Raw genomic sequence first — 15,793 nt, forward strand, 5'->3', positions numbered from 1 at the left:
TGCTGGGGAGGCTGAGGTGGGAGAATTGCTTGAGCCTGGGAGACTGTGGCTGCAGTAAGCCAGGACCACCACTGTACTCCAGCCTGGGGGACAGAGAGAATATGTCTTAAAAAAAAAAGAAAATTGCTGGTTTAAAAAAAGATTTTCACATTTAACATTTTAACAGTGTCAAATTTCCTTCCAAAAAACTGCCGATTTATATTCTCACTAACAATATTGAGTACTAATTTCCCCATATAGTTACCAATGCTAGGTATTTGGAAAGAGCTTTCTATGTCTTTTTTTTTTGAGATGGAATTTTGTTCTTATTGCCCAGCCTGCAGTGCAATGGCACGATCTCAGCTCACCAAAACCTCCACCTCCCGGGTTCAAGCAATTCTCCTGCCTCAACCTCCCTACTAGCTGGGATTAGAGGCATGCACTACCACACCTGGCTAATTTTGTAGTTTTAGTAAAGACAGAGTTTCTCCATGTTGGTCACACTGTTCTGGAATTCCTGACCTCAGGTGATCCACCTGCCTCTGCCTCCCAAAGTGCTGGGATTACAGGCGTAAGCCACCTCACCCGGTTTTTTTTTTTTTTTTTTAAAGATAGAGTGTTGCTCTGTTGCCCAGGCTGGAGTGCAGTGGTGTGATCTCAGCTCACTGCAACCTCTGCCTCCCAACTTCAAGCTATTCTCCTACCTCAGCCTCCCGAGTAGCTGGGACTACAGATGCGTGCCATCACGCCCAGATAACTTTTTGTATTTTTAGTAGAGAAGGTTCACCGCGTTAGCCAGGATGTTCTTGATCTCCTGACCTCATGATCTGCCCACCTCAACCTCCCAACGTGCTGGGATTACAGGCATGAGCCACTGCGCCCAGCCTGTAATGTCTTTTATAGTAACAATGCTCTGGGACCCAAATATGGTACTCACTTTTCTAAGAGTTTGTTATAATTGTCATTCAGCAATTTTCGTTCTTTTTCCAAATCTTCAACTCTCCCCTGAAACTAAGAGTGACAGTAGAGTCCTTGAGATAAAATTTTAAAGGTAAAACCCTCCCTGCAGAGAATTTCCCTTTTCCGTGGCAGGGATGAGTATGGGTGAGAGCATCTCTATCCCCATCTCCAGTGTCTACGAGAAGTCATTCAACTAGAAGGACCTGAACCAACTGAAGGTGGGCTAGAAACTTTCATTGGAATTAATGAAGATTTTCCAAAATAAGTCTCCATTGTCTCTGGGTTTCTACTGTTATGGAAGCAGGAAAACATTATGAAAGAACAAGGACTTTGAAAAACAGACTTAAGTATAAATCCAAGCTTTCCCCCCAATGGTATAATCTTAAACAAGTGATTTAACCCCTTGGAGCCTCTTTTTTTTTTTCCCCCTCATTTGAAAAAAATGCAATACTCGGGTTGGGCACAGTGGCTCATGCATGTAATCCAACACTTTGGGAGGCCACGCTAGGTGCATCACTTGAGGTCAGGAGTTTGAGACCAGCCTGGCCAACATGGTGAAACCTTGTCTCTACTAAAAATACAAAATTAGCTGAGCATAGTGGCAGGCACCTGTAATCACAGCTACTTGAGAGGCTGAGGCAGGAGAGTCGCTTGAATTGAGGGAGCAGAGGCTACAGTGAGCCAAGATCGTGCCATTGCACTCCAGCCTGGGCAACAGAGTGAGATTCTGTCTCAAAAAAAAAAAAAAAAAGCAATACTCATATTGTTGCTAAGATACACATTCTAGGCTGGGCGTGGTGGCTCACACCTGCAATCCCAGCACTTTGGGAGGCTGAGGAGGGCAGATCACAAGGTCAGGAGATCAAGACCAGTCTGGCCAACATAGTGAAACCCTGGCTCTACTAAAAAAAATACAAAAAATTAGCTGGGTGTGGTGGTATACCCCTGTAATCTCAGCTACTCAGGAGGCTGAGGAAGAAGAATTGCATGAACCTGGGAGGTGGAGGTTGCAGTGAGCCAAGATCACGCCACTGCACTCCAGCCCAGGTGACAGTGCTGTCTCAAAAAAAAAAAAAAAAAAAAGATACACATTCGAACATACCTGAAGTTGGAATGCAGATGATATCTTTCAACTGTTATCATTTACCTCTTTCAGAGTCATCTGCAAGATAGACACATCTTCTAGTTGGCTCTTCAAGCTCACAGCCTTCTTGCTCTCTTCCTTCAGCTCTGCCCTGAGCTCATTCACTTGGTTGAGGAGGGCCTCATGGGCTGCACTCAGGATCCCCTGATTCTGGGGCAAAAGGAAAGTACCTTTGGGAATGGTCATATCACTCAGCACGAGTGGTCTCCAGACACCAGCAACCCTAGCACTCTCTAGTAGATGTCACAAAGGATTACTTTGATTAATAATGTGTTACCTTTGTACTGTAAATTGACCTTGTTTTTCACCCTAGCATTTCTCTGGAAGTGTAATTTCCCTGGTAGGTACGGTTTTCCATTCTGGGCAACTGTAATTCATTATTTGAACCTTAATTTTTTTTTTTTTTTTTTTTTTTAACGTTCCCAGCTATGTGGAACCGATTTTCTTTTTATTGAGACAGAGTCTCACTCTGTCGCCTAGGCTGGAGTGCAATAGTGAAACCTCGGCTCACTGCAACCTCTGCCTCCCAGGTTCGAGCAATTCTCCTGCCTCAGCCTCTCTTGTAGCTGGGACCACAGGCGCATACCACCATGCCTGGCTAATTTTTTGTTTTAGTAGAGATGGGGTTTCACAGTGTTAGCCAGGATGATTTCGATCTCCTGACCTCGTCATGCACCTGTCTTGGCTTCCTGAAGTGTTGGCATTACAGGCGTGAGCCACTGCGCCCAGCCCTTGGTGATTCTTAAGCATAGACATTCACCCAGCTCCACATGCAGCCCACTCACAGTGGTGAGTGAGTAGGACCAAATAGTTAAGACCATCTGAGAATATCTGCAACAACTTTGTTATATCTCATCACCTCACACAAGCTAGAATACTCAAGTTTTGAGCAAATGCTATAATTTGCTCCAACAATAGGCTTAAAAATACCATTCCAAATATTTCTCAACTCAGATCTTGTATTTCAGTTTTTATGAAAACAGTGCAATAAGTATCTTTTGATATTAGTACCATTTTAAATAGAAGCTATGTGATATAACTTTAATTTAGTTAGCTAAATTCTGGTGTTATATGTTACTTGGGAGATGAACACAGATTTCTTTGGGTTTGATTATTCTGGTTACTAAGACAGACTCAAAAAATTCTCATTAAGTACCTTCTGGAGCAAGGTTTCGTATGCCTGCAAGAAAGAAATCATTATTTTACTGATTTATCAATTTCATGATATATTTATCACTGTAATATAAATCCTTAACATTTTTAAAGACATTATTAAAAATCTTATAAAACAAGTCAATTTGTTTACTTGTTTACTAATTGTTGCTATTTTTCCCTTGCCCTAGCTTGCCAAGTAGTCTGTGACTGCAGACATTCACACCATGTCTTAAAAAAGAATGAAGGATCTTGACAGGTAGTCTTAGAGAAAAGAAAAGAAAAAAAAAGACAGGAGGGTAGAAGGGCAAAAAAAAAAAAAAAAAAAACCAAACAAATTAAAAAAAAAAGACAAAAAAAGAATGAAGGGTCATTTATTCACATTTGTATTGTACTTGGTGGATTATCCAAGAAAAACGTTTAATCTTAAGCTAGGTACTATTACTTAGCATGCTTCAGAAAGGTCTCTTCAGTTTTAGCAAAATAAAATGATCATAACAGCTATTATTAGTTGAGTAGTTCCTATGTGTTACATGTTGCTATATGTTTCGTTGCCTGCTACATGATTATAATCATTTCACATATATTATCTCATTTAATCCTTATAGTAAATATGAGAGGCAAGTTTCTGTTTTTGAGACAGTCTCACTCTTGTCACCCAGGCTGGAGTGCAGTGGCACAATCTCATCTCACTGCAACCTCTGCCTCCCAGGTTCAAGCAATTCTCCCACCTCAGGCTCCCAAGTAGCTGAGATTACAGGTGCCCATCACCACATCCAGCTAATTTTTGTATTTTAGTAGAGACATGGTTTCACCATGTTGGCAGGTTGGTCTCAAACACCCCTCAAGGGATCCACCTGCCTCGGGCTCCCGACTTTTTTTCATTGTTCAAGGTTTATTGGGGGTTTTAGTTGGTATAACACTTGGATAGTTAGTTGCATTGTTTATATGTAGGCCTTGTTACATTATATGGTAACATACACTACTGATTATTATATATATAGTTCACAAAATAAAATCCTTTGAAACAATTACGCACAAGACATGCGATATTGGATTTATACACTGGATCCCAGGATGTGACTGACTGGGAAAAAATGTTGGAGTAGGCATGTTCAGTGAAGGAGCCAGGAAGTTATAAAACACACTGTGAACATCCACCTGGCTTAAGGGGCAACTGCAGTGTGTCTTCCTTAGTGCTCCTTGCGTTTTGGAACAGAATGGAATCTCAGACCTTGTGAAGGTGACTAACTCCTGAGGAAGAGGCCCGTTTGAAGAAGAGTGCAGACACACTTTGGGGGATCCAAAAAGAGCTGCAACTTTTCTTCTGATGTCATACCACTGCACTGTCTAGGTTACAACAGGATTTTAGTTGAGGTTGTACATGTTGTCCTTTTTACCTGATCTGTGATTAAAGCAGTAATATTTTTAAGGTGGACTGGGAAAAACAATTCCTGAAGTTAGAAATAGGAATGGTTTCTAAAATCCTACCTACAAGCTATATCCTGATGCTGGATGGGACTCATCTTGTGTAGTCCTAAACTGGTTAGTGTGAAGTAGTTCTACTACTTCTGAGGCACCACTGCCAGTGCTGACTTTTTTTTTTTTTAAGACTCAGTCTCCGGTGGCTCACACCTGTAATCCTAGCACTTTGGGAGGCTGAGCCAGGCAGATCACCTGAGGTCAGGAGTTTGAGACCAGTTCTGGCCAACATGGTGAAACCCTGTCAAAAAAAACAAAAACAAAAAAAACTGTCTCGCTCTCATCTCCCAGGCTGAAGTGCAGTGACATGATCTTGGCTCACGGCAACCTCCACTTCCTGGGTTCAAGTGATTCTCCTGCCTCAGCCTCCCAAGTAGCTGGGATTATAGGCACCTGCCACCACACCCGGCTAATTTTTGTATTTTTAGTAGAGATAGGTGTAAGGTCTGACCATACCATGAATGGCGTGGTAATTTCTGTGACCCGCACGTACACCCCAGATGAGTTTCCTGGAAGAAATGATCACCCCTGCGGTGTCTAACAAACCTGAGACATTCATCTATTGTTTTTTGTTCTGGCCTCAACTGACAAAGCCTTTGGACCTTGTAACCGACCTTGGCCAACCTCATGACCCCACACCCTAGGACTCCCCTCCCAGCTTGCAAACCTACGACCTCCTCCCACTTGCAAAAAACTGCCCTAAAATTACAAAAGTTAACTTTCCACTGCCTTTCCCACAACCTGTAAAACCAACTCCTATCCCACCACCCTTCACTAATGCCCTTTTTGGGCCCAGCCCGTCTGTACCCAGAAGAATAAACAGCTATGTTGATCACACAAAGTCTGTTTGGGGGGTCACTTCATTCAGAATGAATGTTTTAACATTTGGTGCTGAAACCCAGGACAGGGGATACTCCTTTGGGGAGACCAGCCCCCTGTCTCCTCTCTCCCTCTGTGAAGAGACCCACCTGAGACCTCAACAAATCACACCAGACCAGACCAGCAGCTCATGCTTAGCATGCCAAACAGCTCTCTCGCCACCTTTAGATCGGGTAAGCAGTCTCCCCTCTTTCTCTTTTCCTTTAGAGAACAGGAGACAAGTCACTCCCCCCGCACTCTCTCTCTTTTCCTTCAAATCCCAAGGAGACAAGTCTCTCCCTCTTTCTCTCTCTTTTCCTTTAAATCTTTCTCCTTCCAGTAGAGAAGAAGAGACAGTCTTTATCCACGTGGAGCCGGAGGAGACAATCTTCCTCTAGCTCAGGAACTCCGACGTTGGTAATGGACTCGGGAAGACAAGACGCTTCCCTTGGTGTCTGGTCAATTGCGGGGATACCTGCCTTGATCACTCACCCATATTACAGCCCAGGAATCAGTCAGGGATGCCTCCTGAAAACGCTGGTAGCTGCTCGCTCCTCCTAGTCTCTACTCCTTTCCTTAAAACTTACCTCCTTCGCTATGCGCACACTCAGCTCTCCATTCCTCAATCCTCACCTCTAGCCTGTGTCCTAAAAAAATCTACCACCTCTTCAACTGTTGCCCAGTCTGAAACCTAAATGTCTCTGTAACACAGCCTGACCTCAATCCAAATGGCCAGAAAATGGCACTTTCAATATTTCTATTCTGTGAGACCTAAACAATTTTTGTTAACAAATGGGCAAATGGTCTAAGGTACCAGACATCCAGGCATTTTTTTTTTTTTTGATACTCTAATCCCTCCCTAATCTCTGCTCCTTCTCTCCCCTTCCGTCTGCCCCTCCTGCCTCTGCCGGTAACCCAGAATCCTTGTCCATTGACCTTTCTGACCTTTCTCCTCCCCACCTGTCCAAACCAGACCCCAATTCCAGGCCCAACCCCTGCCCCCAGCCTTCCTCCTCTTCCTCTGCCTATACCCCACACCTCCTTATGCCTCTCCTGTCACCTCCCCACCTCACACCCTGTCCAGCTTACAGTTTAGTCCTGCAGCTAACCCCTCCACCCCTGCCCAACAATTCCCCCTTCGAGAGGTGGCTGGAGCCAAAGGCATAGTTAGGGTACACGTTCCTTTCTCTTTATCCAACCTTTTCCAAATTGGCCAAAGGTTAGGCTCCTTTTCATCAGATCCTCCAATACTTAACCCAGTCCTATAATCTCACCTGGAGTGATTTAAATGTCATCCTAAGTTCTACTCTCACCCATGAAGAATGCTTAATATGTATTTTATCACACAATCGGCCCCCGACATTTTTTTTTTTTTTTTGAGAAAAAAAAAGGGAGTTTCACTCTTGTTGCTCAGGCTGGAGTGCAATGTCATGATCTCCACTCACTGCAACATCCACACCTCCCGGGTTCAAGCAATTCTCCTCCCTCAGCCTCCCGAGTAGCTGGGATTACAGGCATGCACCACCATGCCTGGCTAATTTTGTATTTTTGGTAGAGGTGGGTTTCTCCATGTTGGTCAGGCTGGTCTTGAACTCCACACTTCAGGTGATCCGCCCACCTCAGCCTCCCAAAGTGCTGGGATTACAGGCATGAGCTACTGCACCCAACCAGCCCGATATTGAAAAGCTACAAAAATTAAAGTCTGGCCCTCAAACCCCACAATAGAAATTAATCAACCTCGCCTTCAAGGTGTTCAATAATAGGGAGGGGCTTCCCGGCAGCAGCGCATCCCAGAACTACAGATGCTTGCCTCTGCTGTAAGACAAACCCTAGCCACACCACTGGCTCATAAAAATTTCAAAGTGCCCAGACTGCAGCAACCAGCCACCCCTCCCGGACCTTGCTTCAAGTGTTAAAAACCTGGCCAGTGGGTCAAGGAATGCCCTCAACCCAGGATTCCTCCTAAGCCCTGTCCCACCTGTGAGAGGCCTCCATGGAAAGCTGGTCTGTCCGACTCACGTCGAAGCTCCCAGAGCTCCTGGAGCTCCAACCCAAAGCTCCCAGACTGAATCGGCTTGGCAGCTGAAGACTGATGTTGCCCAGACATCTTGGAAGCCCCCTGGACCATCACGGATGCTGAATTTCGGGTAACTCTTATGGTGGAGGGTCAAAGTCCATCCCCTTCTTAATCAACACAGAGGCCACCCACCCTATGCTGCCTTCAAGGACCTGTCTCCTTGGCCTCCATAGGAGGGAATTGATGGCAAGGCCTCCAGGCTTCTCAAAACTCCCTAAGTCTGGTGTCAATTAGGCCAGCGCTCCTTTCCACATTCTTTCCTAATTATCCCCACTTGTCCAGTTCCCCTGTTAGGCTGAAATATCCCAGCAAAATGGTCTGCCTCCTTAACTATTCCTGGGCTACAGCCACACCTCATTGCCATCCTCCTCCCTGAATCCATACCTTCCTCAATAGCTCCCCTTATGTCCACCTACCTTAACCCTAGGGTGTGGGACACCACCTCCCCATCTGTTGCTACAAGTCACTCACCATCATCCCCTTGAACCCTAACCACCCTTACCCAGCCCAGCACCATAACCCCATCCCTCGCAACATGGCCTTTTAATTCCTACAAGCTCTCCTCACAGTTCTCTATCCTATCTGTCCAAAGACCAGACTAATTCTACAGACTAGTCCAAGACCTCTGCCTCATCAATCAGATTATATTTCCCATCCACCTGGCTGTACCAAACCTCTAAACCTTCCTATCTTCCATACTCACTTCCACAACTCACTATTTTGTTCTCAACCTCAAAAATGCTTTTTTTTTTTTTTTTTGAGACAGAGCCTGTGTTGCCAGGCTGGAGTGCAGTGGCTCAATCTCAGCTCACTGAAACCTCCACCTCCACAACTCACTATTTTGTTCTTGACCTCAAAAACACTTTTAAAATTTGAGATGAAGTCTCGCTCTATTGCCAGGCTGGAGTGCAGTGGCACGATCTCAGCTCACTGAAACCTCGGCCTCCTGGGTTCAAGTGATTCTCCTGCCTCAGCCTCCCAAATAGCTGAGACTACAGGCATGTGCCACTACACCTGGCTAATTTTTTTTTTATTTTATTTTTAGTAGAGACAGAGTTTCACCATGTTAGCCAGGATGGTGTTGCTCTCCTGACTAACCTACCTCAGTCTCTCAAAGTGCTGGGATTACAGGCATGAGCCACCATACTCAGCAAAAATGCTTTCTTCTAAAGCCGAAATTTCTTCCCCATCCATTACCTATCTCGTTTAATCCTTCGCCAGTATACACGCACTCTCCCTGCCAAGCGTACCCAGTTAATTTCCCAAACCCCAACCCCATCCACTGAACAACGGCTTCTCTCCCTCCTAGGCGTTACAGAATACTTTGGCTTCTGGATACCGGGTTTTACCCTCCTAACCAAACTACTTTATAAACTTACAAAAGAAAATTTATGTCCCATAGGCCAAAAATCCTTCCCCCGTTCTTCCTTCCATTGTCTAAGGCCTTCGAGACTGCTCCTACGTTAGCGCTCCCCAACTCCTCTCAACCCTTTTCTTTCTACACATCAGAAATAAAAGGTTGTGCCATCAGAATTCTTACACAGGAGCCAGGCCCACGGCCTGTAGCCTTTTTATCCAAACTACTTAACTTCACAGTCTGGGCTGGCCCTCATACCTAGGCACAGCAGCAGCTGCCACCCTGATACTCTTAGAATCCCTTAAAATTACAGGCTATGCCCCACTTACCCTCTATACCTCTCACAGCTTCCAAAGTTTCGTTTCCTCTTCACACCTCACATACTTACTTTCAGCCCCTCACCTTCTCCAGCTTTATGCACTTTTTTTTTTTTTTTTTTTTTTAAAGATAGAGTCTCACTCAGTCATCCAGTCTAGAGTGCAGTGGCATGATCTCAGCTCCCTGCAGCCTCCAACTCCCGGGTTCAAGCAATTCTCCTGCCTTAGTCTCCTGAGTAGCTGGTATTACAGGTGCATGCCACCATGACCAGCTAATTTTCGTATTATCAGTAGAGACGGGGCGTCACCACATTGGTCAGACTGGTCTTGAACTCCTGACCTTGTGATCCGCCCACCTCAGCCTCTCAAAGTGCCAGAATTACAGGCGTGAGCCACCACGCCCAGCTATGCTCTCTTAATTGAAAGTCCCAAAATAACCATTGCTCTTGGACCTGACTTCAACCCAGCCTTTCACTTAATAACTAACACAAACCCTGAACCCCATGACTATCTCCCACCCTCTTTGTGTTCCTTTACACTTCACCTCGAGAGCCCTACTACCCAAGTTAACCAAAAAAATAGGAGCATACAAACTGCACATTACAGAAAAGCCCTCTCTTATTACCAGCAGCCTTAAAAAATGTCAATTGCAGTTTTTGCCTAAGTAGGCATTCACCCTGTCTCTCACTCCATCCTTGGCTGCCCTCCCCTTGCTCCTCAGACTCTCCTCCAGACCCCTCTTCCTGTCTTCTCATACCCAATCTTGTTAATGAAAGTAAATGGTTACTTATAGATACCACACACTTTCTCATACACCGTGAAAACAAGAGCTCTACATCCACAGTTACCCTACTAAACCCTGCTTCAACCTTCAACAGCCGCAGCCCTTGCTGGTTCCCTTGGTATCTGGGTACAAAGCCCCAGCCCCTGCCAGAACACTTTCTCACCTTTTCAATTTACACTTCCAGTTCTGTCTAAGCCAAGACTTTTTTTTTTTTTTTTTTTTTGAGACAGAGTCTCGCTCTGTTGCAAGGCACCAGGCTGGAGTTCAGTGGCGCAATCTCGGCTCACTGCAACCTCTACCTCCCAGGTTCAAGCAATTCTCCTGCCTCAGCCTCCTGAGTAGTTGGGACTACAGGTGCATGCCACCACGCCCAGATAATTTTTGTATTTTTTTTTTCAGAGACAGGGTTTCACCATGTTGGCCAGGATGGTCTCCATCTCTTGACCTCATGATCCGCCCACCTCGGCCTCCCAAAGTGCTGGGATTACAGGTGTGAGCCACCGCGCTCCTTCAGCCAAGAACTTTTTTCCCTCTGTGGCTCTTCTTACATCTGTCTTCCTACCAACTGGACAGGCACTTGTACCCTAGTTTTCCTCATTCCCAAAATTCAGTTTGCCAATGGGGACAAAAGCCTCCCTGTTCCCTTTGTGGTCCCAACATGACACAAGTGGGTCATTCCATTGATCCCCTTACTTGTAGGGTTAGGAATGACTACTGCACTCAGCACAAGCATAGCAGGCCTTACCACTTCAGTTGTCACCTTCTGTAGCTTCTCTAATGATTTCTCTGCTAGCATTGCAGCATTAACTCAATCACTATCCCTTCTTCAAGCTTAAGTAAATTCCCTAGCCACAGGTTGTCCTTCAAAACCGCAGAGGTCTTGATTTACTGACTGCTGAAAAAGAAGGTCTTTGCCTATTCTTAATTGAAGAATGTTTTTATGTAAATCAGTCTGGTCTTGTATATGATGCCATCAATAAATTAAAAGAGCCCAAAACCTGGTTCATCAGGCAAATGGTTATTCTGGACCTGGCTGAACACTCTAACTGGAGTCATGGTTTCTTCCAATCCTTAGTCCTCTGATACTTACATTTTTCCTTCTCTTGTTTTCTGATTAATCTCTCAATTCCTACAAAATTGTATACAAGCAATAACCAATCAGTCAATACGACAAATGCTCCTTCTAACCACCCCACAGTATCAACCTTTGCCTTAAGATCTTCCAGCAGTCTAAATTCTTTCCCATTTTTAGGTTTCTGAGCCACCTCCAATCCTGCTCGAAGAAGCCCTGAGAAACACTGCCCCATTACCCCTCTGTGCCGGCCTTCCTAATATTCCACTGCCTCCAATCTTTATTTCTTTTTCATTACCAATATAAAAAGACAACGTGGTTTCACAATGTTGATCAGGCTGGCCTCAAACTCCCGACCTCAGGTGATCTGCCCCCCAAAGTGCTGGGATTACAGGTGTGAGCCACCATACCTGGTCTTTTTTTTTTTTTTTAAAGACAACCTTTTTGAGGAAAAAAATAGATGTCATACGTAAAACTGTTTAATGCAGTTCTCTGCTATCTACAGATAAAGTCTAAATTCCTAGTATTTTTTTTTTTTGAGACACAGTCTCACTCACGTAGGCTGGAATGCAGTGGTACAATCTCGGCTCACTGCAATCTCTACCTCCTGGGTTCAAGTGATCCTCCTGCCTCAGCCTCCCGAGTAGCTGGGACTACAGGTGCGTGCCACCATGCCCGGCTAATTTTTGTATTTTCAGTAGTGACAGGGTTTCACTGTGTTAGCCAGGGTGGTCTTGATTTCCTGACCTCGTGATCTGCCCACCTCGGCCTCCCAAAGTGCTGGGATTACAGGTGTGAGCCATCGTACCCAGCCTGTTCTGTCTTTAATGACAAGAAGAAGAAAAATGTTTAGTGTATCCTCCATGACCAGGTTCCTGATGTTTCTCACCTCTGCTTTCATGGAAAGCTCCTCCTCTGTTACACACTTATTAACACATGCAAATCTTTTAGGATTTCAGTATTTAACTCACAAGTCTATTCCTTTATGAATCCTTTTTTCTTTGAGACAGAGTCTCACTCTGTCACCCAGGCTGGAGTGCAGAATCAGGATCTTGGCTCACTGCAACCTCTGCCTCCTGGGCTCAAGCACTCAAGCAATCCTCCTGCCTCAGCCTCCAGAGTAGCTAGGACTGCAGGCACACATCACAATGCCCAGCTAATTTTTATATTTTTGGTAGAGATGGGGTTTCACTGTGTCATCTGGGCTGGCCTGGAATTCCTGAGCTCAGTGATCCTTCCTCCTTGGCCTCCTAAAGTGATGGGATTATAGGCACAAGCCACCACACCCAGCCATTAATCCTTTCCTGATTTGGCACTGTTATAGGAGTTATTAAAAAATAATTTTAGGCAGAGAGAGAGGAAGAGGGGTCCTTGGAACTCTTTCATGTCCTTTAAAGCAGCTCCAGAAACATTTGTCTAGCAGGAAATCCTAGGCAACCTTTGATATGCAAATATAGGCCATTAGGAAGTGGGTCCACCCAAACGTGGCAATTCCTACCCTCTTCTTCCTGCCCTTGCCCCCATGTGTATCTGGCAACGTGGTCAACCCCACATCTCCCTATGTGTATAGAACATCATGGCACCCTTCATTTGCATATTAAAAGGCTAGGGTGGGTGGACCAGTTTTTCTGCAGGCTATGTGAATAACATGCCTGTTCAAACCAATCCCCTGAAACCTATGCAAATAAACCACCACCTCCTCCAGCCTACTCATAAGCAGCCACTTTTCCCAGCACAAGGGGTCTCTCTCAGCTTTAGAGCCTTTCTCCCTGTCTCTGTACAGGGGAGCTTTTTCCATCTTTCTTCTCCCTTCTTTCTTGCATATTGAACTCTCCGATCCTTAAAACCACTCCATGTGTGCCCATGTCATTTTATCTAATTCTTGTGAGACAAGAGCCCTGCTGTTCCTCTACTCATCAAAGCCATATCAGCACCTCACCCAGTGGTGGGTCTGACTACTCTCTCTCTGTCCTGCCCGTACCCTGCATACAGATAGAATTTTTTTTTTTAAATCAATACCATTATTGGAGTAGGATGGTAGAATTTGTTTACTTGTTCTCACTCCTATAAACTCCTTGAAGGTAGATGTTATCTTACTTATCTTTGTAATCTTTGTATCCCAGTGCTTTGCAATTCCTGGTAATCGATAAACATTTTTCAATAAAAGGATGGTATACACACACACACACACACACACACGACAAATACAAGGATGGTGCTGACCTTAGACTATTGATATGCTATTTCCACCATTCAGATATTAGTTTCTACTGTGTGATAATGAGAAAAGGGCCTTGGTGCGATTCTAGATTCAAATCCTGCTCTGCTCCTTATTATCGTTTGTGACTTGAACAGGTTACCTAACTTCTCAGAGATGCAATTTCCTCATCTGCTAAATGTACTTACCTTGAGGGCGGTTGTCAGGCTTAGAAAAGATCATGATTGTAAGTATCTGGGACAGAGTCTAGTTCATAGAAAGTGCTAAGTAAAAGGCTAGTTTCCTTCCCCTCCCCTGTGACTGCTCTTGGCTTTCTAATTTAATCACATGCTGGTTGTGGTCTTCGTGGGGGACCTTAACCTTGACACAAGTTAACTCTACTTTATTTCACCTTAACAGGCAGAGCTTGAGCCTTCTTAATAGAAAAATAATGGAAAATACTGGGAAAAGAATAGACAGTTTGTAAGGCTTGGATTTGAATATCACTTATAAATTGTGTGGCCGGGCAGTGTGGCTCACGCCTGTAATCCCAGCACTTTGGGAGACCAAGATCAAGAGATCACGGTCAAGAGATCAAGACCATCTTGACCAAAATGGTGAAACACCAACTCTAAAAAGAGTTGTGGCCGGGCGAGGTGGCTCATGCCTGTAATCCCAGGACTTTGGAAGTCCGAGGTGGGTGGATCACGAGGTCAAGAGATGGAAACCATCCTGGTCAACGGTAAAAACCCCATCTCTACTTTTTTTATTATATATATATGTGTATATATGTGTGTGTGTGTGTGTGTGTGTGTGTGTGTGTGTGTGTGTATATATATATATATATATAATTATTATTTTTTAAAGACGGGGTTTCACCATGTTGGTCAGGCTGGTCTTGAACTCCTGACCTCAGGTGATCCACCCGCCTTGGCCTCCAAAGTGCTTGGATTACAGGTGTGAGCCACTATGCCCGGCCAAAACCCCATCTCTACTAAAAAAAAAATACAAAAATTAACTGGGCATTGTGGCATGAATTTGTAGTCCCAGCTACTCGGGAGGCTGAGGCAGGAGAATTGCTTGAACCTGGGAGGCGGAGGTTGCAGTGAGCCCAGATTGCACCACCACACTCCAGCCTGGTGCCTCGCAACAGAGCCAGAGTCTGTCTCAAAACAAAAATAAAACAAAAAAAATTGTGTGACCTTAGACAAGTAATTTAATCTTTCTGAATTGTGATTTCTCATATGTAAAATGAAAAAAATATGAATCTCTTAATTAACTGGGGTTTCCCCCAACCAAGAAAGGGTAACTGATGATGGCAACTCACCTCTTGAACTTCTGTTAATTGTGCTTTTGTCGTAACCAATGAGGCATTTCTTTCATGTAAGAGCTTCTTCAGTCGAATCAGCTCTACCTTCTCTTTAATGGAAGCTCTGCGGAAAGGTGCTGAATTATTCTGTCTGAACATGGGTAGAATTAAAAACCTCTTCTCCTTGACTGCCCAATAAGAATACCTCCCTCTTGTCTCTTGCCTTCCCCTCTTCCCCATAATAGAACAGAAGTATGTGGTGTATGTACACTCTAGTAAATAATCTCCTTTCTCCCATTTCTCCTCACATCAGCTAAGATTTGATAGAGAGATCACTAACCTTAAACTTGTGTTCTGAGAAAAGATAGTAACTATTTTTTTAAATGATGGTGCTCATAATTTCCCATAAACCTTGCAATGTCAAGCTAGGTCTCAGCCTTGTTTCCTTTGAGAAATGAGGGAGGTTTGAATATCACAATTTTTAAATTTTATTTATCTATTTATTTTTGAGAAACAGTCTAACACTCTGTCACCCAGGCTGAAGTGCAGTGGTGCAATCTCAGCTCACTGCAACCTCTGCCTCCCAGATTCAAGCGATTCGCCTCCCGAGTAGCTGGGACTACAGGCGCCTGCCACTGCACCCTGCTAAATTTTTGTATTTTTAGTAAATACAAGGTTTCACCGTATTGGCCAGGCTGGTCTCAAACTCCTGACCTTGTGATCCACCCACCTCGGCCTCCCAAAGTACTGGGATTACAAGCATGAGTCACCGTGCCTGGCCTGAATGTGATGGAGAATTTACCAAGAAGATTATGAACCAGGATCCATGGCTCACGCCTGTAATCCCAACACTTTGGGAAGCTGAGGCAGGCAGATGGCCTGAAGTCAGGAGTTGGAGACAAGCCTGGGCCACATGACAAAATCCTGTCTTTACTAAAAATACAAAAATGAGCTGGGCGTGGTGGCATAAACCAGTAATCCCAGCTACTCCGGAGACTGAAGCAAGAGAATCTGCTTGATCCCAGGAGGTGAAGGTTGCAGTCAGTCGAGATCATGCCACTGCACTCCAGCCTGGTGACAGAGCAAGACTCCATCTCAAAGTAAA

At 44.6% G+C, this 15,793-nt stretch overlaps 1 protein-coding gene across 10 annotated transcripts in view; it reads right to left on the reverse strand.

The window, feature by feature from the left end:
• RPGRIP1 (RPGR interacting protein 1) overlaps positions 1–15,793 on the reverse strand; it is a 97,089-nt gene that overhangs the window by 51,989 nt on the left and 29,307 nt on the right. For 9 of the 10 annotated variants that reach the window (XM_012466173.3, XM_012466168.3, XM_064374779.1 and 6 more), the window contains 4 exons: positions 14,707–14,812; positions 3,240–3,263; positions 2,087–2,233; positions 917–990 (listed from right to left, as the gene is read on the reverse strand). In XM_012466173.3, the coding sequence (XP_012321596.2) occupies positions 917–990; positions 2,087–2,233; positions 3,240–3,263; positions 14,707–14,812 (351 nt within the window). The remainder of the gene's footprint in view (positions 1–916; positions 991–2,086; positions 2,234–3,239; positions 3,264–14,706; positions 14,813–15,793) is intronic. The other variant, XM_012466159.3, reaches the window with a different exon arrangement.

Source organism: Aotus nancymaae, unplaced genomic scaffold, assembly GCF_030222135.1.
Source record: "Aotus nancymaae isolate 86718 unplaced genomic scaffold, 86718_ANA_hifiasm-v0.15.2.pri h1tg000011l, whole genome shotgun sequence".
Classification (NCBI taxonomy): Eukaryota; Metazoa; Chordata; class Mammalia; order Primates; family Aotidae; genus Aotus; species Aotus nancymaae.